The 26,746-nt window shown below is 49.1% G+C and overlaps 1 protein-coding gene across 2 annotated transcripts in view; it reads right to left on the bottom strand.

Annotated features, from left to right (window-relative positions):
- LOC122372560 (sodium- and chloride-dependent GABA transporter ine-like) overlaps positions 1-23,262 on the bottom strand; it is a 41,349-nt gene extending 18,087 nt beyond the window's left edge. The window contains exons 1-4 of one of the 2 annotated variants that reach the window (XM_043349867.1): positions 22,080-23,262; positions 2,834-3,012; positions 2,316-2,450; positions 965-1,307 (exon numbers count right to left, since the gene is read on the bottom strand). In XM_043349867.1, coding sequence (XP_043205802.1) covers positions 965-1,307; positions 2,316-2,450; positions 2,834-3,012; positions 22,080-23,140 — 1,718 coding nt within the window. In that variant the 5' untranslated portion in view covers positions 23,141-23,262. The remainder of the gene's footprint in view (positions 1-964; positions 1,308-2,315; positions 2,451-2,833; positions 3,013-22,079) is intronic. The other variant, XM_043349868.1, reaches the window with a different exon arrangement.
- Positions 23,263-26,746: the final 3,484 nt, after the last annotated feature.

Below are 26,746 nucleotides of genomic sequence, written 5' to 3' on the forward strand. Positions count from 1 at the left end.
GACTTCCACTAGAGAGAGGTGTGGCGAGGCACGGGAGGGTGGCAGGTGCGAGTCGGGTGCATTTGGCGACTAAATAGTTGAAAAAAAGAAAAGGACAGGACGAAAAGGAGAATGGCTCTATGAGGGCAAATACAAAATCGTCTGCAACCTTGCAGAAACCACTGTTCGTCGGGAAATTATTTGTTTCTCATGACTTGCTTGTCGAAGAAAGCAGCGCATTGCCTGATTAATTAAACGAATAGAGTTAGGTAAATGCTTCAGCCCGATGAGGTCAAAAACTTTTTCCGTTGTGGGTCAGCTGCCAATACCGTAACACCGTGGAACCGTTTCTGAGCCACTGTGCATTGTTTACTATGCAGCCAGCCTCGAGGAACATCGTCTGAATTGCATGAGCCGTCTTCATGTTCCAACCCGAGGACAGATCTAGACGCTACGGCAGACGACGGGGAGGGGTCGCATTCTTACATCTCGATGGTGGCATAAATGGACCATCGGCGACTTCGTAATAAACGTAAGCGAGTATACAAGATGAACTGATAGTACTTCATTACTGGGATGAACCTTACACGGGAAGTGTGTCGTCAGAGTAGGTATACATGAGGGGAAAATATTTCTAAAATAGATGGAAAATTTAGTCTCCGACATCCGAGAGCTCACTGAAAATTTAAAACATAAATTGATATTTATATATCTATATTTATATATAATTATGTAATACTTGAAAACAACGTTAGCAACTTTATAGGGCCTTATCCGTAACAATGGAACGAACACTCGCATATAAAGTAAAACATACCTATATCCATAGTATGGGATGGGAGTAAAGGCACATGCATGCAAAACAAAAAGACTGAAAACAAAAACTAACATCACAACTCCCAATAAAATACAAACTATACGTTTAATCAGGCCGAGCACCACAAATCCTCCTCGACCCCAGTTCACCCCAGTCCTCCCTACTCACCTGAAAAACACCTCCTCGGGAGTTGTGGCCAGCGCCGCCGACTTCCGTGCCGTGTGGAACACTGAATCGTTCCCCAGCGCCGACGACATATTGGCGAACATCGCCGCCGACGCGTTGCCCGACCACAGTCCGTCGTCTGCGACGAGCCCTTGTGTAGCATTAGCCGCGGCGGTCAGTGACCGGTTCAGGGGCGAGTCCTCACAGCCCCACGTGGAGTTGCCGCACGTCGTCCACGGCAGGGTGCTGCTGAACGAGCTGAACAGGTAGTAGAGCGCCCAGCCGATCACCACGTTGTAGTAGGTGCAGAAGATGAAGGAGATGACCACGGGAGCGACCCCGGCACCTGACGTGCACAGAGAACGGCGGAGGACACGTCAGTTCCAGAGAAGGCAGCAATCAGTAATTTAAAGCATTCGGGTTAATTCTTTTTTTTGTGCCTGACCCTGATATTATGTCTCCCTGCATGTAGGTCTTTGGTCCATAAGTATTAAGTGGCAGCCTATGTTCGAGGTTTTGAGAAAAGGAAACCGTCTAAAAATCTATTGCGTTTTACGGAGCTTGAAGAGTTAACGGCTTGAATTTTACGACAACGTTTCGGACTTAGCTATGAAAAGATCGTCTCAAATCTTAAACGTCTTTTTCAAAATATTGGCCACATCCTGAATAAAAAAAGAATGTCAAGCATCATCTAAAACCATTCAAAATCATTGAGTCATCCCATCAACAATCTAAAGAGAGGCAACACTACTGGGCGAGGCACAAATCGGCATGCGACGTCACGAAGACGACCCCGAGAGCGCGTGAGGTCGCATTCACAGCCCGAATGACCGACCCACACCCCAGCTGGCCTACCGGACGATATGAATCACACAGTGAAAACAGGCGCCTGTTTTCATAGAGCGGGTCGGGGGAGTCCAGATGCGCGCAGTCATGGGAAGGCGGGGTGGGACGGGGGAGGACGAGGGAGGGTGACAAGCAGTCATGGGGGGGGGGGGGTCGGGGAGGGACGAGGGAGGGTGATGAGGGATGTGTTGGAGGGTCTGTGGCTGGTGCATACCGTTCGTGGTGACCCAGGGTGGTTTGAACGGTGCCAACTGTTGCCGCTCTGTTAGGTATAATGAATACGATTGACATTCATAAGTCACAATATTCAGTGCCGTTTCATTATTCATGCCTATATAATAGCGATGTTACATGCCACCTGATGACCCCCTTGCTTCCTTCCTTTCCCTCGCAGACTTCCTAGAGTCAGCCGTCCGATGGCCTCCACCCGATGTCGTGTGAACTGACCTTTGAATGGGCGGACAGGGCCGTCCCATGGCCCCCGCCGGGCTTTACCGCCTGAACTGACCTTTAAAGAGTGGACAGAGCCGCCCCATGGCCCCCACTGGCCCTTGCCGGGTGAACTGTCCAATGGTGAGCTCCATCAACAACAGGGGAATGCTGCAAACCACCATCATGATAAGATATGGAATGAAAAACGCGCCTGAAAAGGACAGGTATGCAAGTTATGCATGGATCGCTTCACAAACTGAAAGCCCGTTTATCGTACTAAATCAAAACAACTAATAGGCGGGAGGAACTTTCCATATTAGGTAATGATTAGTGATTACGTGACGAACATACACTAAAACACCATTTAAGAACACGAATGCACAAGTACATACCGCACGCGATCTTGTGTGGAACATATAATAGGAGGCACGGACAGCACCCATCCTCGGGCTTCTAGCCGGAAAAGAAAGTTTACTTTTTCTCAATTTTACACGTGTTGCCGAAGAGCGGTTCCAAATAAAGCGGTTCCAATAAAGTAAAAATTTGATATCAGAGCATCAGCTAAAGCTATTCTGAGCCTTTGTCATGTCTCACCTCCTCCCGACTTGTAGCAGAGATAGGGAAACCTCCACAGGTTGCCCAGGCCGACGGCGTAGCCCAGACAAGCCAGGATGAACTCCACCTTGTTGGTCCACGTGGTGCGACCCCTCGCCCCCCGGTGGGTCGGCACCACCGAGAAGACCGAGTCGGCATCCGAGTCACTCTCGGCATCGCTGTCGACACGGAGAAAGGGGCGGTATGCGTCAGAGTAATTCTGCGACGGCGGGATGTGGGTGAGGAGAAATTCGCTTATGGATTCTGAGAAACTTTGGATGCGGTATTGACAATCGACAATTTCATTAGAGCCGCCATTTGGGCCCTTTCGGGTAAATCAGAGCTTACGTCTCAAAGGAGAGAGTTATGGGTCTGCGCTAAGTCCTTATTATCACCTACAACCGCAAACCGTCGTTTGCGGTTGCCCGCAGTCGTTTGCAACACTGCGGTTCAAAGTTTCCGCATCAGTAGGTAACCAGATAACGTTTCACTCGATGATAGTAGCGTATGCCTACAAATGAAATCGCACGCCGAACGAGAGGTCTCGTTATACTCGCGTAAGCGTTTTAAACGGCACTGTCTTATATGTGAAATTCGAGATGCAAGCAAAACACACGAAGTGGGAATGTCCCAATAAGCGATAAAGGCAATAACTCATTTTGGACCATCAGGGCAAATTAGGCATGATATAAGGTCGCTAGAGGTGTGGGCAAAATCTTTCAGGCGCTGGGAATAACGATTCCGGATCTCGATCGATAACGGTATGTCTATATAAGAAACGAAAGTATCTTTGTATTAAGTATTAGTTATGTCCGGTTACAAAATAACACTTTTGAAATTTAAAGCTTTATTGAGCTTCGATGACAGGAAGGCTCCAAAATATCAAGTAGGCACTTGAATCATTATAACCTATTTAAAAAATACGGACGCCTCACGAGTTACGAGCGAGTTATTTATGCACAGATCGCGGCCGCTCCCAGGGCAGCAGTGTCCTGAACCGAGAAACCCCGCACGGCAACGCACCCGTCCATCCGCACTGAAAGAAAAAATGACACCCTGTACGGGGTATTGACGGTCATGTCAAAAATAACACCCGAGTGGGGTGTTTTGAGGGGAGTCGCTGAGCTATTATAAATGGGGTGTTTGGCGTACACCCCAGGAGGGTTTCGACGCATAGTGGGGAGTCGCAGCCGCTAAAGGGGGGTCAGCGCCGGCCCACATGGGGTTCCGTTAGACTGCAGGTGACACCCCTCAAATATCAGCCGAGCACCCCTTTTTGGTCCCTAAGCACCCGACAGGGTGTCAAACTCCCAAATTAGGGTGTAAAATATAGCAGCTCAGCTCCCCTATTTTTCTGATATAACTCCCCATATTGTTCCTGACCCCCACGCGGGGAACCGCGCACATTCAGCAGGGAGTCTCTCAGAGAAGTTTCACTCCCCTATACTTCCGAAAATCTCCCGGCGAGGATTAAATGTCCTTCGGAACGGTGTGAGTGAGTGAGTGAAAATGAGGTTTTAAGGCGTCCCTGTCCATTGGACATTCGGCCGCCTGTAAAGAATCTGTTTGCTAGAAAAATATCGAATTGCTTGAATTTTGATATTGCAAGTGCTCATTTACTTCAATTAATTGTGTGTGAGTTCTAAAATTTTGACCTTTAAAGTGCTCGGTAACGCGTTGTGGGTTTCTTGGGAGGTGAGTGGGATCCTGGGACTTACTTTACCTACTGTTAGAATTAGTTTTACGTTATAGTTACTTTAAAGGGTTGTTTAGATACCATTTTGTCCTCCATCAAGACAATAAATTCGATTTGGGATTAATTTTGCCATGGTGCCGGCACATGGCCTACTCTTCACGAACTACACCATGGGTTCTTTATCGTGCGGGTTAGGAGGCAATCCCCACACCCCCTCTCACGCCGGGTGTCGCGTTCACCCTACAATGCCGGGTGGTGCATGAGCCTAAATAATTATTGTCTGAGGGACAAGACTGCATGGCCATTTAACAACTTTGAAGAGGTGAAGACCAGTTGGCCTCTTAATTTTGAATCTCTCCTGTCTGCGCGCGACTGGCACCAAGCTTGGACCAGCGCACGGCTGAGTGGTGTGGTGAATGTCGGCCGGCGTAACTGGCACCAAGCTTGGACTAGCGCCCGGCTGAGTGGTGTAGTGAGTATCAGCCGGCGTATCTAGCACCAAGCTTGGACCAGCGCACGGTTGAGTGGTGTACTGGGTGTCAGCCGGCGTAACTGGCACCAAGCTTGGACCAGCGCACAGCGGAGCCAGGAGAATTCTCGAGTGTGATTACCGCTAAGTCTACTGTTTGTTGGGCACGGCACTAAACTGTTCGTTTATGTGTGCTTTAGAGTGCTCCTGTTAGCTTAGTGTCTTGTAAATATCTGAAGAGAAGTGCTAATAGCTCTGGGTGTCTGTCACCTAAAAGCTGATCTAAGCTCAACGTTACGTTCTCCTGCCGACAGAAGGCAATGATGTGTTGTCGGTGGAGGTTGAAGTGAGAGCACTCTAGCAGGATGTGTTGAACAGTAGGCACTGTGTTGACATTGCAGAAGGCACAAATGTTATATTGCTGTGGTTCTAGCCATGGTGCGTTGAGTCTGGTGCGTCCGGTTCTAAGTCTGGTGAGCATTACTTCCTTTTGCCTTGTGTTTTGTTTTGAGGTCGCCCAGAAGCCTAATCGGGGTTTGATTGAGTGCATGTGTGCTGGTCCTATCTCGTCCCATGTCGTTTGTCGTAGTTGTTGTATGTGAAGTTCGAGGATGGCCTTGCAGTCGTCTGCCGGGTACTGTATTGCAAGTGGTTCTGCTAGATGCAATGCTTGCTTTGCTAGTTTGTCTGCCTTTTCGTTTCCAGAGATAGAAGCATGTCCAGGAATCCAAAGAAATTTAATATTTCGTTTTTCAGGGATAGAATTTTGAATGCTAGAAATGATGAAATGTGTTGGGCTTGTGGTGTTACTCAGGGCTTGTAAGACTGATTTTGAGTCTGTGCAGATTACTACGTTACTAAGCTTTTCATGGGTACATAATTTGACGGCGAATAAGAGGGCCATGGCCTCAGCTGTGAAAATGGAGAAGTTATCCGGTAAACGTCTGCTTAATTCAAAGTGTGGAGTCGTCAGTGCAAAAGCTACTTTGTGTTCCTGTTTTGAGCCGTCAGTGCACTGAAAAAAAATTTTACTCAGGCCAGGCATTACTCAGTAATAACTCATGAAGAAACTCAGTGAATACGATAGTGGTGTTCACTTATTGGCTGATCTAACTCACATCACCAGGGTGACTTCGTTATGCGTGAGTTCTGAGTGCTTAGTTTCGTGAATTCGAACTGAGTCGGAAATGAGTTTTGCTTGGGCAAATCTAGTTTCCTGCGCAATGCATGAGTTCTCGCGAATTCACGTGCAGTTGTGCGTGAGGTACCCCCGGCTTGAAGATGCGCGCATGCGCGGCAGGGTGAGTTTCCTGCGTGATGCGTGAGTTCGCGTGATGAGTATTACCTATAGCCGTTGCGTTCGAAAACCGCGGCGCGCGCTTCAGTCCGTTGTGGCGCGGTGACTCGCGTAGTTCACGTTGAATTGTTGAGGCTATTGTGAAATTGTGCGGGAGAGTGCAGGAGCGGGGAAGGCGTGCAGCGAAGGATGGGACGGGTAAGTTATCTGTGAAGAGCTCGGTGATTGTCGATGAAGCTTTTATCAATCGCATGCGCCGCGGAGAACAGGGAGGTGAACTGATGGACCAGCAGACATTCCCCGCCGGCGTCAGGAGGTCGGTGCCAACCGTGAACGGCGGAGCAGATCGATCGAGAAACTGAGGGATACCTACCCGGCATAGTTCGAAAAAGAAGAGGTGAGTTATGTTATATTTAAATTCAACCCTTGCATGTGTGCGGCGTTTTCCAGCTTCTAATGTGTAGGGGGGGGGGGTCGGTTGGACCCCCCCCCTTGCCGTTTGGCCCCTGATCGAGCTAGAGCTTCGCGGAAAAAAACGAGCGTGTTGCCCGTGACGAGAGGAAGCCGATGATACCCAATTTTAAGGTCCTAGGTCATTGGTTGACCTTCCAGGTCAGGTCAATGACCCAAAGTCGGGAAAATCGGGACCTATTAGAAAGTCGTAAAGTGTGGCTGCTAAGGGGTTTTTCGGGGTACTGATCACGAATATCGTGTTAGTTTTGATCACAGATGATGTCTTTAAGCATTTAGACCAGGTCGGGTCAGGTCAGGTCAGGTCAATCAGTAGGCGTCGTGACGGGTATTCGTAGTACGTGTCAACCGCCTCTGACAGCTTCGTAACATGTTACGAAGGCACCAAAACTACTTCGTAAATGTTCAAATGGTTGTTAAATTCGAATTCAGCTCCAAAAACTACCCTAGAAACATGTAAAACTCGAAAAAGTGAACCGAGGTCACCCGAGGTCACCAAAGGTCAATGACCTGACCTGACCTTCAGGTGACCTTGACACCCACCCTAATGCATGGGAGCAACATCAAATCACATGTTTGAACGTTTGAAACCACGAAAAGCTTGCAAACGCGCGGCTAATGCGAGCCGACGTACGCCGAATCGCGATTCCGGCCAAACATGGTCTCGGAAAAGAGGTCACAGGTCAAAGGTCATTTGGGTCAGGGTCATGAAAGTTTCAGGGTAGGTGTAAAATTGATCAATGCGATGGTACTGAAAGTTTCGTCGCGATCAGCCGCTTTTTACGCGAGTTATTCGCGAAAAACCATGGGGAAAGGGGGTCAATCCGACCCCCCTACACATGCGAGGGTTAAAAAAACATGTTTGTGGGATAATGTTGTCCCTATCCTAAAAGACCGTTCATTTGACCCTTTTTACTTCTTTAAACAAGAACTCCGTCACGACCCGATGTTTTTTTTTTGGGGGGGGGGGGGGCGAAGGTTGTTTGAAGTCGATTCTTTCCATGCAGCATCCATAGGCACAATGTTAAAAATGTAAAATATTGGGGAACACGTCCCCCGTACCCTTCCCCCCCCCCCCGGTGGTGGAGCCCATGGTCTTAATTCCGCTCGCTGAACCGTTTAAGATTCTTTTGTCTCGTTTGTGCTTATTATTTTTCCACTGTTATTATTTTTTCCGACTGTTTTTTTAATGCCTACACACATATTTTCGTACACTATTCGATTTCCGCGAGCATTTTCAACCTTCCTTACATATTAGATTATTAGATACCGCGGCGAGACGCGTTTGGACGTGACATACTTATTTCCATTACTGTTAAGTATAACACATTTTATGTGATTGTTTCAAGCTGATTTTAATATTGGACGCCCATGGAAGTGTTTTGCGAGACTAAAACCCGACTGTTAAGGTGACCATCCGACCTTGACCCGCGCTGTGCTGGGTGGCGTTTTACGCCCCCCACCCCGCCCCCTCAGGTTTTTCGCGAATATCTAAGAACGGCGGCGCGCAGCGCCACCATTTTCGGCACACCTGCTCATACATTTGTTTCTGCATATGAAGAAATTTTAGACCCAGGTCGTTCAAGGTCAGGTCACGTCAAATGACTTAACATCGGAAAAATTTCAATGGTCGCTGACGATCGCACCGTTCGCAACGTGCCATGGAAACCGTTCGATATTTTTGTCATTTTCGCTCAGGGAATTCACCGCTCGATTTCACAACAGTTTGAGGTAAAATGTCAAAAAAATATCGAACGGATTTCATTGTATAGCGTTTTTGATACTGTCCCATCACCATGTCTCAAGTATCAACCTTACGGCATGTATAAAATATATTTGCTAGTGCAATAAAACACCTCATATGTGTTCAGCTTGACGGTTTGGATCGACTGATATGCAACATGACCTGGTCAGGTCAACCTAAGGTCAAGTTTTAAATATGGCCTTTCAAGGTCTAATTATAGTTCATTCGTCCCGACGAGAGGAACACTATGCTAACGGCAAAATAAATGTCGTGACTCTTGAGTGGAAAGTATTACAGAAAACATTTTGGTAAAAACGGCTTTTTAGAGTTTTTGCTCTCTGGAGGCTTAATTGTTGACCTGAGGTCAAATCTGAGATCAAACGCCAGCAAAAAAAAAGTCGAAAGGGCTTTTGACTGCATTTTTCCGCGGGCAGCTCTTTTGGTTCCGAGTTAAGCACCAGTTTTTCGAAAATATTGAAATAAGCAAAATTTGGCCTTTCCTGACCTCTGGTGACCTGGCACTTGACTTGACCTTAAAATTACCCAAGTATTTCCTTAAATATCTTTAATGCTTTTTCGAAAGCCGCTTACGGCGTGTCGCTACGTGGCCCAACCCCAACAGCCGAGTTAGAAGAGCGGACGTGAAGACGACCCCCTCCCCCCAGTACATCACGGTAAACTCAGAGCACCAGCACGGCGCGGTTTAACATTAATTTTGAGCTGAAGTAACTTGATAACTTTTGATATTTCAATCACCTTGCATGCCCTATAACTTCCGTTTCTCTTACTGGCAAAAGAAAATCTGACTTTTTTATTGTGTTTTCAGGGAACGGCCCATTGAGCCTCCTCTGCATCTTGGCGGAGAAGGCGTCAGTGGTGGCGTACACGGGTGACGAAAATTTGGATCACCCCTATCATAACAAGTCCGAAGAAAACGAACGGTGCCGCCTGATCGTGGAGCGAACGGAAGTCTTGTGGGGATCCATGGTTTGGAAGGAAGTCTTTTGCTGTGGGCGACGGCGCACTTTGTGCTCAGTCAACAAACGGCGCACAAAGTGCGAAACACGCTGTGGTTTGTGTGTATCCATGTGCTCCACACACCATTCAATGCTGAGCGCCAGCCACCTGTAGCCGCGAAGACTGAAGTCGAGAAGCTGGCAAAAGAGTGAAGCTGAGCTGATGTGGAGTCGATCCCCCCCCCCCCCCGACGCAGTTTGGCGTGTGTCAGAATTGAAATACAGCGCAATGCGACCGTTTCTACAAACATGTATTTCTTGTAAGGGCTGGGGCGAAAAGTGCAAGACTAGACGTTGGTCGGGCATGGTATAATACAGATATGTATGCTGGTTTTGGGCAATGATTCGTTATATATTGGCCAATCCCAATATATAGACTAGCTGCCTGGTAGTGGCTGTTGTATCAGCATCATGCATGCATATTGCATAATGCTGATGCGGCAGCTGTTATCATGGGCGGTGAGCCTATACATTGGCTTGAGCCAATATAAAACGAATCAGATCAGCCGTTTCAGGCGGCGCCTGAGTAACACCCGAGTATCGTATGAGTTATCGACGTGAGTACGTCCTGAGTACAGCCCTAGTTTTCACTGAATAACCGATGAGTTCCAACTGAGTTATGGCCGTACTACCACCTGAGTTATACATTAGTACCAGCTGAGTTACATGTGAGTTACTTCCTAGTTTTTCATGAGTAATGACTTACTAATACCTCAGTTTGGCCTGAGTTGTCTGAGTAGGACATGAGTTACGCATGAGTACTTACTGAGTTTTATCTGAGTTTTACCATCGGACAAAATGGCAACTCACTTTGTTACTCACATGCTACTCACTTGCAATGAGTTTTGCCCGAGTTTTACCTGCGTTCCGCCCTGAGTTTTACCTGAGTACGCGGATTTAGAGTGAGTTTTACCATTGGACAAAATGGCAACTCAGTCATTACTCAGAAAAGTGAGTAATTTTTTTTTTCAGTGTGTACATGAATGTTTTGTTTGGGCGCTGTGCTTTGTATTCGTTAAATTTCGACTGCATTTCTGTTGGTGTGATGTCTGATTTGTTTCCAGAGAAAAGATATTCGATTTTGGGTGGTGCCTTTAGCCAGAAGGGTTTTGCTCGAGGCCTGGGTGCCAGATCCGGTAAAGTAAATTGCAGTTTAGATAAGCAGGTTCTTAACTGATCATTTAGTGATGGGTGTCGTAATCGGGAATGTCTATGACATCCGAGTCTGCTTATCGGCCGGAAGCAGTGTTGCACTGGGTGGTTCGGAGTTGTTTTAACGTTAATGGCATATCGGCAAAGTTGTTGCATACGTCTTTCCTGGCAATTCAACATGTTGACGTCGGCCAGAAGTGTCGCGTTTCGTGTACTGGGTATGGCCCCGGTTGCAATGCGCAGACATGTGTTCTGGATGGCTTCTATTTGTTTTATCTGGTGATCTGTTAGGCTTCCGTGATAAGCTATACTGCAGTACTCTAAAATGGGTCTGATGATGGCCTTGTATAGTTGCAAAATGGTTTTTCGGTCGCCGCCCCAGTCTGTGCCTGTGAGCGCACGGAGGAGGTTCATGCGCTTTGCGCACTTGTTTTTGATGTCTTTGATGTGCTTAGAAAATGTTAAATTTCGATCTATGCGGACTCCTAAGAATTTGAAATCTTTGGCTTCCTTAACTGCTTTGCCGTTAAGGTTTAACCTAGTGTTAGTGGTTTTCCGGTTTCTAGTGAAGGTTACAGAGGCGGACTTCTCGGTTGATATGGTGAAGCCCCATTCTTTGCACCATAATGCAATTTTGTTCAGGCCAAGTTGGACGTCTTTTTCGACCTTGAAGAGGTCGTGGTGTGTAGCCCAAATGGCCACGTCGTCCGCAAAAAGTGAGTATTTTACATAGTACTTTGCTGTGGTGAACATGTCGTTGATCATAATAAGGAAGAGCGTTGGTGACAGAACACTACCTTGAGGGAGACCTTGATCCTGAGATGTTGCTGGTGAGAGTGTTGTGCCGCACCTAGCTTGGAAGGTTCGGTCCGCAAGAAAGTTGATGATGAAGTGAGCGAGGTGTCCGCGCAGTCCTAGTTGGTGAAGCTTGTAAATAATTGCCGGTTTTTGTACTCGATCGAAAGCTGCTGTGATATCTAGAAATACTGCTACTGTTGTCCGTTTGCGATAAAATCCTGTGCTAATGTCTGAGATGAGTCTAATGATGTTGTCTGTTGTTGACTTCCCGCGCCTGAAGCCGCATTGGTGTTCGTCGAGCAGGTCATTTGTTTCCAGGTGGTGTATGAGGCGTGTGTTGACCATGCGCTCGACTACCTTACTGGCGCAGCTAGTGAGTGAGATGGGGCGATAGCCACTGGGATGTTGCTTGTCTTTGTTTGGTTTTGAAATTGGTATGATAGTGCTTTCCCGCCAAGTGGTCGGGTAGGAGTGGTTTATGAAGAGGTTATTAATGGCCGCTAAGAGGTACGTTAATGATTGTTTACTGAGGCGTCGGAAAAATTCGTAATGTATGTCGTCCGGCCCAACCGACGTGTTTCCGCACTTGCTGATGGCATGTGATAACTCGTGTAGTGTAAATGGTTTGTTATAAATTTCGTAGTTGTTGGAGGTGAAGTCGCAGCTATTGGCAAGATTTCCTAGTCGTGACCTGAGTTGTGGTGGGTATGAGCTGTTAGCTGACACTGAATGGTAATGTTTCGCAAATTCCATCATGACTTGCTCTGGGTCAGTAATTTCCTGCCCTCTTACTTTAAGCGAAGGGAATGGCCCTGGGGGTGCGCGTTTGAGGTGGAAAGCTTTAAGAAGCTTCCAGATTTTTGCTGTTGGTGTGAAGCGATTGAATTTGGATGCAAATGATTGCCAAGAGTTAGTGCGCTCTGTTTTAAAGATAGTTTTGCAAGATGCAGCAGCTTGTTTGTACGCTAGGCGGTGCGCCTCGCATATGCAACGTTTAAATTGTTTTAGTGCTCTTTTCCTGATTGCTACTGCTTGGCTGCAGGCTGGAGTCCACCATGGCGCTGATGCCTTTTTGGGTGGTTGCTTACTTTTGGGCACACTGGCTTGTGCTGCGGAGCCGATGGCTCTTAGAATTACTGAAATGTCTGGATGATCTGATGATCTGTCACCCAGTGAGAGGTTCACCATTTCCTCAAATTTCGACCAGTCAGCCCTTTTTAAATTCCAGCCTGGAGTAAAGGTTTTAACGTGGCGAATTGACCTCGGACTAAGTGTAAGTTTAATTTGGTAGTGGTCACTGGGCCCTGGGTCTGACGATATTGCCCAATCAAATAGGTGATGGATTGAACTTGTGCAGCACGTTAGGTCTATGGCTCGGTCAATGCCCCTTAGGTTAAGCCTGGTGCCTTCGCCTGTGTTGAGTACAGTAAGGTTGTGTTTGTTTATGGCTGCTTCGATGGTGTTACCGCGGGAGTCGCTGCATGGGCTTCCCCATGCTGGGTGTTGTGCATTGACGTCGCCCATGAGAAGTAAGGGTGCTGGGAGCTGGCTGATTAAGTCATCCAGCTCCTGTGGTGTTGGGTTTGCATGGCAAGGTGGTATGTATATTGACAGTGTGGTGACTTGTGTGTAGCCTATCCTTAAACGTATAGCAACGCAATTGAGTGGTGTGTTGATAGCTACTCTATTGTGCGGGACGCTGTTGGCTATGAGGATGGCCGCTCCTCCTCGTCTGTTTTGTTCGTTAACGTTATGTGTATGCCAAGTGTACCCTGGGATTTTAAACCATTGGTCTGAATCTCGAAAATGGGTCTCTTGGAGTGCAGCCAAGACCGGGTTCGTTCGGAGAATTTCACCTTTGAACTCCGGCCACTTGGTAAGTAGCCCGCGTGTGTTCCATTGTAGCAAGTGCGTCATTTAGAGGGAACTGCGCGGTTGATATGAGTAGTCTCTGACACATAGTGCGAGACTGGAGTAGGGTTGGATTGGTCAGCCAGATCCCTCGCCTTTCGTTTGCGGGAGGCGCGTGTCATGAGAGGGGAGGGAAGAGGTTGGTGGAGGGATTCGATGTTTCGCTGAACGGGAGATAAAGAGCGTGAGCGGACGTGTTTTGGAGGCGAGATGGGACGAGGGATCCGTGTGTTTGAGGCTGGGCCTGAACTTGGGTTCGAAGCGGATGATCGGGTTGAGGGGTTGGAGGGAGTGATGTATAGGCTGGAGCTGCTCTGAGAGCATGGATGGGGATCAGGGTCAGTCTGCGTGTAAACAGACCGCAGAGTGGGTGGAGGAGGAGGGTCTGTGGAAGTGGAGACGGTCTGGGTGATTGGTGGGGGGCCGGTGGAGGTTGCAGTGGTGCGGGTTGGAGGCTTGGGTCGGGTGGGCGGAGGCTGGTTAGGGTGGGTGGGAGGTATACAGTGTGGAGGTGGAGGTAGGAGCGGGAAGTCCCGCCTCAAGAACGGGGGTCCCGGCAGCGGACCGGGCACTCTCCATCCCTGTGGTGGTCTGGGGTGAGGCGGATAGGGCGGTGTAGGAAGGAGGGCCTCCCTGGTGGGGATCCAGCGAGGTGGGTGAGGAGGTGTTGGGATGAGGGCAGGTCGGCGACAGCTCGGTGGGTGCTGTGCTAGTGGCTGGAGTTTTGCGGTGGTGCGTGAAGCGACTGAGGCGTAGGTGCTTCCTGTTACGTTTGTGTGTTTAAATGTTTCGGCTAGATGTACTGGTGGTGCCTTGGAGACCAGGGTGCGTGAAAGGGCTGGTGGTACATGCATGCTCGCCGCGTACCTGGTCACTTCCCGCTCAAATAGCCACTTAGGGCATTTGGAGTCAGTGACCGGGTGCGATCCGTCACAGGCAGCGCATCGAAAGGGACGAGTGCACCCCTCTGACGGATGCCCCTCGCCACAACGTGCACAGCGTGCAGTACGGGAGGTGCAAGCACGTTCTCCGTGACCGTAGCGCTGACACTTCTTGCAGCGAAGGGGCAGTGGCGCGTGAAGACGTGTGCTGTATCGGCAGTGTTGTAGTGTAACGTGAGGAGGTAGGATCGTGGTGTTAAAGGTGAGTTGCAGGATGGTGTAGTGGTGGGTGGAAGCCAGTCGACGAATTGAGCTGACGCCCTGGGACGCCAACTCGTCTCCGATGACTGCTAGTGGTGTGTCTAGTGGGTTCGTGCGGATAGTGGCTCGGGTCGTGTTGAGGGTGCGGTGTAGTGTGAAGGATGCGTCGTGATTGGCGAAGGTGGTGGTGGACAGAAGTGCTTTTGTCTGTGTCTCGTTGGATGTCTTGATGAGGATGCATTTGTGCTGGGGTGTGATGCGTAGCGTAGTGCTTTTTGTGATGTCTGTGAGTGTGCGATTTATTTTGAATGCGGACTCCTTGGCCATATTCAGCCGGGGGTCCGTGTATTGGCCGACGACGTAGGAGCCGAGGTGGTGCAGTTCGATGTCTTGTGTTGTGGTGGTGTATGAGTCCATGTCTGTTAGAGTTATTTGTAGAGTGGAGAATCAGGCGCAAAAGAGAATAGAAAATTAAACAGATGTAATTTTAGTGGTTGTATTTGGCAATTTCAGGTCGGTAGGTTGATGAGAGATAGTGAGTTTTGGAAAGCCGTTCGTTAAGCTCCAGCTGCTCATAGAAGACGCAGCCTGTTACGCCCTGGCTTGACGAACCCGACCGAAGTCAGGTTCTTAGGCCCCAAGCGTGGAGGTATCACCGTTAGGTATCCCGGCTGGGTGGTGGATAGTTGGATCTGAATTGAAGGAGAAAGAGGGAGAATTTGGCGTAGGAAGGGTGACCGGTCACGCCGGTTGGTAGGTAGACGGCAAGGGCAGCGCCGGACCACACCTTCAATCCAACGGTAGCTCCGAGCCGGCTTTCCGTCAGTCAGATGTAGCCCTATGGAACGCTTTGCCGGTGCCGTATCTCGAACGCTTGCTGCTTCTTCTTCCTGCGGCTTCACCCTTTCGCTGCTGCACTTGCTGCCGGCGCGAACTGCTGTGTGTATGTATGCTTCGGAACGAGAATCTCAGACTATATTTATAACCGGGTGAGGAGTTACTCTTTCCGTTCGCGGCCTTGCGGCGCCCTGTAGTGTGCACGACCAACGTATGACACGGTAATCAGTCTAGATATCATCATGATATAGTTGGCCACTCTACGCTATGCACGCTTTTGCCTTAGCTCCAAACATGCACCAGCCATTCGTGAAAAACAGGTCCCGATTTTACCAACTTTAGTTTGCGCCATCTATCGGTAGGATTTGAAGCTGAAAACACGGGGTGTCACTCCAGGATAATGACACCCCAGAGGGGTTTCAACGGGGGTGTCTCAGCGACACTCCAATTTTTTTTGGCCTGCAATTTTTGGGGAGTTCGCTAGCCGAACCTCTCCCAAGGGGGTCATGTACATTTTTGCGGCGTCAAAAGGTAATGGGGCTCCCGTGTCGGGTGTCACAACACCCATGACATCCTAAAATCATGAAAACGGAGCCTAATTTAGGAGTATTTTGGAGTATGTGGTGTCAGATTGTAAGAAATGGGGTTCCCCGATTTTTTTTTTTTTCAGTGCGGCTGATGTTTTATTGAACACCTCCAGGCCATAAGTCATGCAGGAGAGGCGCGTTTACAAGGCAGAGAACGGGCTTTGATTCGAAGGTCTTATGCATACGAGGACCCGAAATGCCCCTAAGAACCCCTGCCATCATTGTAAAAGGAGAAAAAAGATTGAGTTGGCTGTTCGTTACAGCATAATCGAAGAAAATCGGGCCATAAAAATATTTTTAAATTTCCGAACCATAACGAATTATCACGAATATCGACGACGTATGTACCTATAACGTGTATGATCAGCCACTGGTTGCGTAAAAATAGCCGAGAGATGAAATTGCCGATGGACCCTATATAGTAGACGTGCAGGGCAAAAAATAGACGATGATAGGTAGTAGGTACTAATTAGAATGACATCTCAAAGTACATCCCTGCAAGCCCAGACACATTAACGCCGGTTATATATTTAATGGCCATATGGCCTAGCCATTGTCTCAGCACGGCCAGTCGTGAACCTTTTATGACTGACCTATTTAAATGTCAATGTGAGCCTGTATTTACATTTTGAGCTATTGAATTTCACATAGGGACCTGAGTTCAGCGCCTACATGCATGCAATGCAAAAAAACTGAGAAACGTTAAAAAAACAAACATACGGTCACAAGAAAGGTCAGCATGCCTAATGCACTTATCGCCCGGTCTTGAAAGCAGCATCTAAACAAATATAAAAGACCGATGCCATACTTAAATAAACATGATTTAGACGATCCCTATCATGTTAGCGGCTGGCTGGTTACTTCCACATCGTGACGAAAACTAGTCGATACTAGGGTTACCCGCGTGCTCCGCAACGCGAAGGGGGGATTTTTTGACCCGTGGGTATTGGGTTGGTCTGTGTCGATTTGGTTGGTAGATATCCATTTCGTTCGATTGCTTTTTGACGGCCAAGCATTTTGTAAGAAAACAAAAAGATACATCGCATCGAGGTGCCCGTGTCGTATTATCATGCGTTCTACTTTAGAATGATCCGAAAACTGGCGTGAAGTCTTTTGAGGGCCATCGATGAATTTCGCTAAAAATGACAATGTAATGGTTTGGAACATTTACATTTTTAAGGATACTGTTGCTAACCATGCAAAAATGAAGAGTGAATATTGGACAGAATTGAATGCTCTATCCAATGGTACCATATTCAATTGCCAAAGGTATCAGGTTATGCAGCAAACTCCGTGTGATTAATAAAGTGGCACAAAATTGACAAACACCATTTTCTCCTGTGATTTGCACCACCTTGATTTGGATCAATCAGCTTTTCACAATTTTTATATGATAGGCGGTACATTTCTCTTGCCAACAGGCGTTGTTCCAACTCGCTCTGTTTAACGGTCACCTAAAAATAAAATCAATTCCAAAATCCGCCCAAAACCGCAATTTTTCAACAAAAGTGCCCTCCCCGGTGCACGTGGCGCGTGCTATCCTCTGTATCGCACACCATTCAATTGCCCATTCAATTATCTACACGATGCTGTTTTCCCCGTGCCGGTCGGACCCCTGGTCACCAAGATATTGCGCCGGAACCGGACCCGTGTCGGCCAAAATTAGCCGTTTTCGCCCGATTTCGCACGCCGATTTATACATGTAAAGTCTATGACGCGAATTTGCACTTTTTGAGCACGCGCCACGCGCTCCCTATCAATCCGATCGAGCTCAGACTCCTCAAAGGCACGTCGCGCATCCTTGATCTATGAGTTGTGCAAATTTCACCGGGCTAGGTGCAACGGTCTGGCCTGTAGTCCACGCAAAGCACCACCAAGTCGGGACCTCGGTAACGGACAGACGCACCCTCCTCAAATAGTAATATAGATTTACCAAACAGCTTATCCCGTGGCTCCTTCCTGGCAGCGAGGTTCACTATGGCTGCACTGTGTAGCGGGATATTGAAGAATGATTAAACATAGGCAATGATCCTCGAACGGTTTTGGGTCCACGATGCACTCATATAATTACCTATAAAATTAAGATTTAATGTAAGTGATGCCGAAATCTCATTGAATTCGTCGTGTATGCTCACCAAACTATAAATCAAAATACCATTGATATGAGGATTCAACTTTTGCGGACTTGAGGCATGCCTCCAAAAGTCTCCCCTTCCAAACGAACCAAAGATAACGATAAGCAACTTGAGCGCAACAAGGACAAATAAGGCAGAGTTGAGGCCCGATTCCATGCAGCAATCTGTTATCTGAGTGTAGCGTTCCAGCCAGCTGATTAGACTGCTGTGCCCATTCTGGCCACTGGGACATTATACCGACAGGAGCTGGAAGCGGACGAAACCTAGACCGGAGGCTGTGCCATCACCAAGACAGGAAGTTCTGACGTCAACTTCGCTCGTGACATCATCAACATAGGAAGCAGTGACGTGACCTGCCTAGTTGTGACGTGACCAATCTCGTTGTGTCGTGACCTGTCCCATTGGACAGCAATGTGTCTGTCCAGTGTGCTCTCAGCTCCCAGGAAGTGGTGACTCTCCTCCGGGTCGGCCGGACGTGCGGTCAGAGTTGAGGAGGGGGAGGGCGCGGTGATACAGAGGGGGTGCAGCGTGCACGCCGCGCGGGCCCGCCCTGCTCGGACGCTGTCGGTTTGTTTGTACAGGCCGGATGGGATGACACGTGGACACGGTGACGAGCCCGGCTCCGGGGCGCCTGTGACCTCTCAGGGCGCTGACGTGGCGCCCGGGACCGACGGATGAGCAAAACAAACAAACAAACACTGCACGCCAGCAGAGAGGTACCATAGTTCATAGCTGAGTAGCAACGAGCTGTTGGCATGGTTATACACATGGAAAAGTACAATTAAGAGCCCCTGAGAGATAATGGACTGTATAACTCGGCATGACATCTCCTCTCTCGAATCACCCTCTCTCGAATCACCTACGGACTCGAGATCATCAATCCGCTGAAGACAACGATGGACAAGCTCGAGCGGATCCAGAACAGCGCTCTCCGACTCGCCACCGGGTGCCCCAGACAGACGCCGGTCACTGCGCTGAGGTACATGTTTGACCTGCCCTCCATCATCGACCTACCTACACGAAGTCCTACGAGCCAGAGCGGTGTGCATCGTCGCCTCCGACTGCGGCCATCCCTTGCACGGCTTCGTCGACCAAGCCCTGGCACGCGCTCCACTGGCACGTCTGCAGCGCACGGGCTGGCTGCGCGATGGGACCAAAGCTCTGCGCGGTCTCTGCGGTCGGCACAAGATCCGCAGATCTCACCTGTGGTCTGCGACGCCTCCCGCCACCAGATGCCGATGGACCTTCAAGATCGACCTCTTCAGCCGCACCGACCGTGAGCTACCACCACACGTAGTGAACGCCATGTTTGAGGAGGTCCTGGCCGACACCAGCAGTGAGCTCCCACAGCCCCTCGTCGTCCTGGCCACTGACGGTTCTGTCACCACAAGCGCCCCAAGATCGGGATGGGGGTGTGTGATGAGGGAGTCAGACGGCAGCCTGCAGACCCACCGTGGAGGCTGTAACCTTCGCCTCTCTAGCATGAGGGCTGAGATGGAGGCCATCTTCCGCGGTCTGGATCTTGCCAGAAGCGCCCACCCTGATCTAGCCGCGTGCATCATCTGCACCGACTCTCAGTCTCTCCTGCGCAAACTAGAGAGCGGATCGGCTCCTCCGGAGTGGCACGACCTCCCTCAACAAGTCGTATGGGTATACTGCCCAGGGCACGCCGGAGTCCAACTGAACGACAGAGCCGATCACCTGGCTGGCAGCGGTTCTGCTTCCGACTACCTGGAGCTCGGGACGCAGGACATCCAACTCATCATACGGGATCGACAGCTGAGCAGCCGCGACAACGGGTCGTGGGAGGAGAAGAGGATGAGCGAGAGAGGCCTGCAGCGGGGTTGGGTGGCGAAATCCACCTCCCGTGGCCGCGCTGCCCACACGATGTGCCAGCTGGCCACTGGTACTCTCTCCCGAGCGGCGCTGACCAGGGTGTTCCAGCTAGGAGGAGCAGAGGCTGCTTGGGGCCAACTATTGGGCCTCCGCCGGCTAACGACGCTGCCGCTCGACCAGTAAGACCGGTAAGTAAGTAAGACATGGCAGTAGGATTACGGAACTTGTCAATTGTCATGATACTGCACTAGGATGCCTAGAAGGTATCCAATCGACATAAAGGGTAGGTAAATGAGCTTCTGGAGCGGACGGAACGCACCCGTACATGTAACTTTTGAGAGGACGGATTCATTCTCAATAGTCAAATACAACACACTTTTCAAGGACGGTTCTACGTACGATTCTATTATTGAAAACACAAATCAACAACAGATTGCAGTTTGCATCTATGCCAGGTGCACGGACCGCATAATGTCTCACCGTCTTTTGAGTTGCCACCCGATCTCCACTACCTATAACCCAGACCAAATCAGGGCTGCGGAGTCGATGAACCTTAGGGTGACTCCAACTCCGACTCCGACTCCGCAGCCCTGGACCAAATAGCCGACACTCAACACTGCACTGCACTTCCAACAGCCGGAAGGGGCTCACTGACTTATAGGTAAACACAGTCGATATCGGTTTCAAAGGAACGCGGAGTTCTCAGAGACCGTGCAACTTGGTAGATCTACGTGACATACGCTCAGAAAACTGCAGGGCCGTATGTCTTACGTCGATGTAAAACAGACGTAGTGACACAAATGAGACCTTAAATTTTATGACATTTCAAAAGGTCATGATGTGGAGTTTGTAAGAGAACAAGTTAAGTCCTCATTAATTTGTTAAAAATGGCGATGATGGCTCTAGCAATGTTAAATAAGTCCTCTAACTTCTATCTTAGGACTATATCTGGCTTCGCTTATCAGCGAGGCTTGCTCCGTCGGTGATTTTCGTTAAAAAAGAAAAAGAGATGATGAAATTGAAAATGCGTAAATTTGTTTCAGAGCTCGCAGTGCAACGGAAGGTAAACATATGTTCCGACAACGATGGCCGATGGGCCTATTATACGACATTAAAAGAAGCAGTTTGGACGTAGGTATACCTTCTTGCAATGGTGTAAATCAAGGCTATGTAAACCGCGTCAATTAAATAAACGCCGCTATAATTTGACAAGCTTGGCAAATCATACGTGATTGAGTCATAGACGATATAGTGCTTAGTGCTTGCTACAGCAAAAAATATCAAAGGCCAAGCAAGTTATTTCGCCTTCGGAACTGAAACGGTACGGGCATTCGTAAACCGTCAAAAATCGCTGATCACATATCACTCAAGCGAAGTGTGGTCGTATTGTCGAACTAAACGGTGATCCCGATCAAACAAGTTTGGCGTATCAGATCAGACTATAGTCATCTTTGAACAATCTGAGACAATTGATGTCTCTTAGGCATGACTAGCAGTAGGGCCTTATGACGCCGATACGTCAGGCCTCTCATAAATTGTCATAAACTGCCATCCCTTAAGACTTCAGACCTTTGCAGACTCAAGAGAAATATCCGACGAGCGCCGTTTCGGAGCTATTATAATCATAAAGCCGTTAAACGGTTAGCGTTAGCTGCGGTAAATCCTCTACGTGTAGGTAAGTGAATGTACCAATTCCGCAGCGACTTAAATCTCCGCGGCGACTTAAATCGTATGTTTATACACTATCGGGTGGCTCTGGTATAGGTACGGCCGTCCGATTTCGTGTCTTTTCCAGTTAGCAACGGCCCACTGATGTTCAGAATTCCACAGGGAGCACATTTGGTAAACTTGGTTCCGTATTCAATCTCTAAACAAGTGCATACCAATGTTCGGCTAACGGCTGTTGCACTTTAAATCCGTTCTTTCTTAGCCCTTAGGTTTGTCAGACTATAGTAAGTCGTATGAATACACGTCACACAGCTTCCCTGTCACTCCTTTCCCATCACCGCTCAGGACCGCAGGCAGTGTTGTCCAGTGTCCGGCCTATCTATACGAATCTCTCAGTCCGGCCGGCGTCGGCCCGGCTGCCGTCACGTGACCGGCCGGCCGGCGCGGCGCGTCACGTGACCTGGGCGGGGGCGGGGGGCGTGTTTACCTTGTGTACTTACGGACGGTGTGCAGGTCGGGCAGCTCCCAGTCGAGCAGGCGGCGCACCGTCAGCTGGCGGCCGTCCGAGTGGCCGTACGATATGGTGTGCGCCGGGTTGTAGTCGGCCGCCGCCAGCCGCCGGTACAGCGGGTGGCTGGGCTGGAGGCGCGGGTGCACCGAGCTGGTGCCGGCCGCCAGCCGGCTCTGCACCGCCTGCTGGAGACGCGCAGAGCCCGCCAGACCGGCGGCCAGCGTGGCCGAGTGGCCGGTGGCTAGCAGCGGCTGCCGCGGCACCGGCTGGTAGTACGCAGTGGGCGGCACGCCGCCCAGGCCCGGCTGCATGGTGGCGTAGTGCGCGGCCCGCACGCCCGGCAGGCCGGCCAGCACGCCCGCCGCCAGACCGGCCACGGCTGGTGCCCGGACGGGAGGCGGCGCCCCACTGCCGGCCGGCGCTGCCGGCGGCGGCAGGGTCTGCGAGCACCGGCAGCCCGGCGCCCCGGGGACACGAGGGACACCCAGTCCCGACACGGCCGGCGACACGACCGCCGTGCTCACCGACCCTGCCGTGCCCGCCGACCCGGCGCCGGCGGCCGGAGGGTCCGCGGCCGGCCCGTAGTCCCAGCCGTCAGTGTCCCCTGAGTCGGCCGCCGAGTCGAACGGAGTCACACCCGAGTCAACCTGAACCGGCGCCGGCGCCGTGGCCGGGGCCGAGGCGGACGACACAAAAATGGGCGGAGGGTGGTGCCGAGGCGGCGGAGACGACGGTCCCTCGCCCTCGGCCAGCTTGGTCACGGTGAAGCGCCGGTTGGCGCGCGCCGACGGCGGCCGGCTCGTCGGCACTGACCACGCCGCCGGCACCTGTGCCCGATCATCCTCCACCTGTGAGGTGTCCGAGTCGGCGCCGTCGGCCGCCGGTGCGTCCCCCGCGGCCGGCTGAGCATGATTGTCCGCCTCACCCGGGCCCGGCGCCCCCCGCAAGTCTGTGGCCGCCCCGGCAGAAGGGTCCGGCAGTCGGGGGTCCGCACCGCCCCCTCCCGGAGAACTATCGCCTGCTCGACACTCCGTCATCACCGCTTCACCAGACTGAGGCACTCACTTGACACTCGGCGCGCACACGCGACACCCAGCGGTCCGTTCGGCAATACACGCACCCCACTGCCGCAGACCACCGACTCGAACTGCTCTGCGACCGCCCCGCGCCAGCCGCAACGCCGCCGCAGAGTCTAGTGTCAGAGCTGCTCGGCAGATGGCAGCAGCGCTGATCTGTGACGTCAGTGTGTCACCGCACCGCCCCTCCCCCTCCTCGAGTTGACCCGCCCCCCTACCAGCCGTGATACTTGAGTCGCGAGCGGTCGGCGGCTCGTGTGATGTGCATGTGCACACCACGTGGCACGTGGTGATCGGTTACGGGGGGGGGGGGGGGGTAGTGTGAGATAGGGGGGGGGAAGCTGCCGATCAGTTAAAACGGTGAAAGCAGAGGTACTCCGATTCACCTTGAGCTTGACCCTCTGATGTGTGGACGAAGTAAACAGTTTTTGTTCGCTGAAGCGATTGTGTCGTACATTCGTAGTCAAATATCTGGCGATTGCTTCTATAGGCTTCCCTGGCATGGCAAGCGAGGTGACATTCGAGACTTTCTCTGAGAATAGAGATGGCTATCTTATAAGAATAAGATAGCCATCTCTATTTGATAGCCATATCTATCTGATTTATCTTATAAGATAAATCAGCGCAGTCTATCAGCAGTTAAATTGTAGCTGTTTTAACTGCAACGAAGGTTTCGAGTGTTATACTTTTACCGTTTACGACCCCATTGGCGCTCCCAGCGTTTTCGGTCTCGGTGGTCTCGGTCCCAGCGTGCGTTTTTTGACGTCTATAAGGCGCCACAAAACGTAGAATTGGCGGTCGCTAAATTTACAAGTTTTGACTTTCAAAGTGGCATATGACTCGTATACCAAAAAAAGGCCGCAGGATCGCGTAAAAGCGAAGCTAATATATTACATAGTCTGGAAAAAATTCCCTGTCACGTCTTCAGATTTCCTCAGATGAACGGTTTGGATATAAGAGGATGAAAACCGTCTAATTAGACGAGCTGTTGTGAGCACTGTTTTGAGAGACATAGTCATAATTAAAGGGACCCTCCCACCTTCAAAAAAGTAAATGAATTGGCATGAAAGTGATGTCGCTCGGTTCAGAAAGAGCAAAAACGAATATCTACCAAATTTCATCGAAAAATATTCACCGGTTTTCAAGATATTAGACTTTTACTTTTGTTTACTTTTTGGGATCTCCGCTGTTCCTATAACGACTTTATTTGAAAGTGCGGCATTTGTTGCGCGCAAAGCAGCATATACCACCGCGTGCTACGAAACGTTTTAGTCAAACATTTAAAAAATCGTTAGATATCTGCGCTGACGTCACACATTCAGAGGGGTATTCTTAAGCATTAGCCCCTCTGAATCAAAATGCTGCAATTTTGAAATTCAATATTTCCGATTTAAGGCATTTCTCGATGTTGTGAGTGCCGAAACCGGTAATTGTGAGCCAGGGACCCCAATTTGGCTATCTCAACTCAAATCTAATGTAAAGGTGGGAGGGTCCCTTAAAAAATATAATCAAAAATGTAACCGTTATAAAGTCAAAAAGTTATCTGGCCTTTTTCACGATTTTCGATTTTAATTATGAGAGTACGATTACTTTTTTGATTAGGTATACCTATATTTAAATAGACGAACTTTGAAGAAACAAATGTAATCGGCAATAAGTAAACAATCATTCAATAGCTACATGGTATCTCTTTCGGGTAGGTACAGGTCTCGCGTTTTTTTTTTGCACCAATAAAATTTAGTGTACTTCAGGCTATATCTTCGTTTCTCACTCTCAGTGTTGAAGATGCGATCGACTTGTTGGTTCCGACAAGCCGGCAATGTTCGTGTAAAATCAAATGGCTTAATCGTAGATCGATTACTTTCTGAGGTATAACCGGAAATGTAAAAGTGCAAAACCTACCGCTTAATCTCGCGAGAGCCGTACCCTCATTACGACTTCCGCTCGTTGGGATGCGTGGATTTAGCTATAAATTAACATTAACATCATCTTCTTGAGCCTACATACAAGCCCATGACCGGAATAGAAAAAGTCATAACGCCTAAAATAGATTCGTGCTGTTTAATTGAACACAATGTATCGCCTTTTTGGGTCTTAAAGGAAGACTGCCACCTTCAAAAAGTTTTCTCAGATCGGCCTATGATTTATTCCCTGGACAAAACCAAATTTTAGAATTCACCTGACAAAGTATCATCACGTGAATCGCGAAAAAATGTCGATTATCATACAATTATCAATCGGTTAATGTCTAGCGACAATGTTTACACATCACTAGACTTCAAGGTCATAAGATTATTACATTTTATTTGAAAAAGTAAGGTATTTTATGATTTACTAATATATGATTTCATAAGAAATTGGCCATGTTTAATTTATTTTGCATTTAAGTTCGTAAAACATTTTTAAAAATCATGGCTCATTTGGAATGGGTCTGGCCCATGTTAAACCCCATTTCCCACACTTTTTTGGAAAAAATGAACTACTGAATATATAAGTTTAACTTTTATTTTGACACTCCAAAATTCTTCTCTGATATCGAAACAATCAAAGTTTTGACATATATTTACCAAAAGATAAGAAAATTCGTGTTTCAAAGTTATCGATAAACAGTAGAGATGTCGGTTTTCTTGGACTAAAAAAATGGCATCAAACTGAACTTTGGTCTCCGATTTCTCGCAAACGGGTTCGAATTTCGGAAAACCGACTTCAGTCTGGGACATAGGTGGCTCAGCTCTAGTGAAAACCGTTTTGTGGAAAAAAAGGTGGCAGTCTACCTTTAAAGGGACCCTCCCACCTTCAAAAAAGTTAATGAATTGGCATGAAAGTGATGTCGCTCGGTTCAGAAAGAGCAAAAACGAATATCTACCAAATTTCATCGAAAAATATTCACCGGTTTTCAAGATATTAGACTTTTACTTTTGTTTACTTTTTGGGATCTCCGCTGTTCCTAGCGACTTTATTTGAAAGTGCGGCATTTGTTGCGCGCAAAGCAGCATATACCACCGCGTGCTACAAAACGTTTTAGTCAAACATTTAACGGACGTTCGAAAGCCTGATGACGTCATCAGATTCCCGTAATGGTTAAGAGATAGGGACCACGCTGGTTCCACCCTGCAAGTAAAGGGAAGAAATTTCTTGAACACCATAAAGCTGCGGGGGTTGCGACCAGGATAAATGGTGGTTTCTGAGCCCGGCCGCAAACTTGGCTATCTCAACTCAAAACTAATGTTAAGGTGGGAGGGTCCCTTTAATCAAAAGTTATCCAGAATTGGAGGATCAAAAGCATGCGATAGCATGCTTTTGCATCCGGAAATTCCCATTGGTGGGTCGCTGAAAAAAAAAGTTCGGCTGAACCTGTTTGTCAGTGAGTATGTGAGTTTGTCCAAGCTTTTTTGGACCTGGAGTCAAAATGGGTGGACCGATCGGACGTTCGTATAATTGCATGCAGATTGATATCAATCTCGTACATGCAGATTCCGGACAATTTCAAATCGGCTCAAAATGGGCATATAGACCAAACAGGATACGCTGATCACGAATCCGAAGTCCGTTCCGCGGCACATATGA

Source organism: Amphibalanus amphitrite, unplaced genomic scaffold (genome assembly GCF_019059575.1).
Source record: "Amphibalanus amphitrite isolate SeventyFive unplaced genomic scaffold, NRLGWU_Aamphi_draft 001373F_arrow, whole genome shotgun sequence".
NCBI classification, from domain to species: domain Eukaryota; kingdom Metazoa; phylum Arthropoda; class Thecostraca; order Balanomorpha; family Balanidae; genus Amphibalanus; species Amphibalanus amphitrite.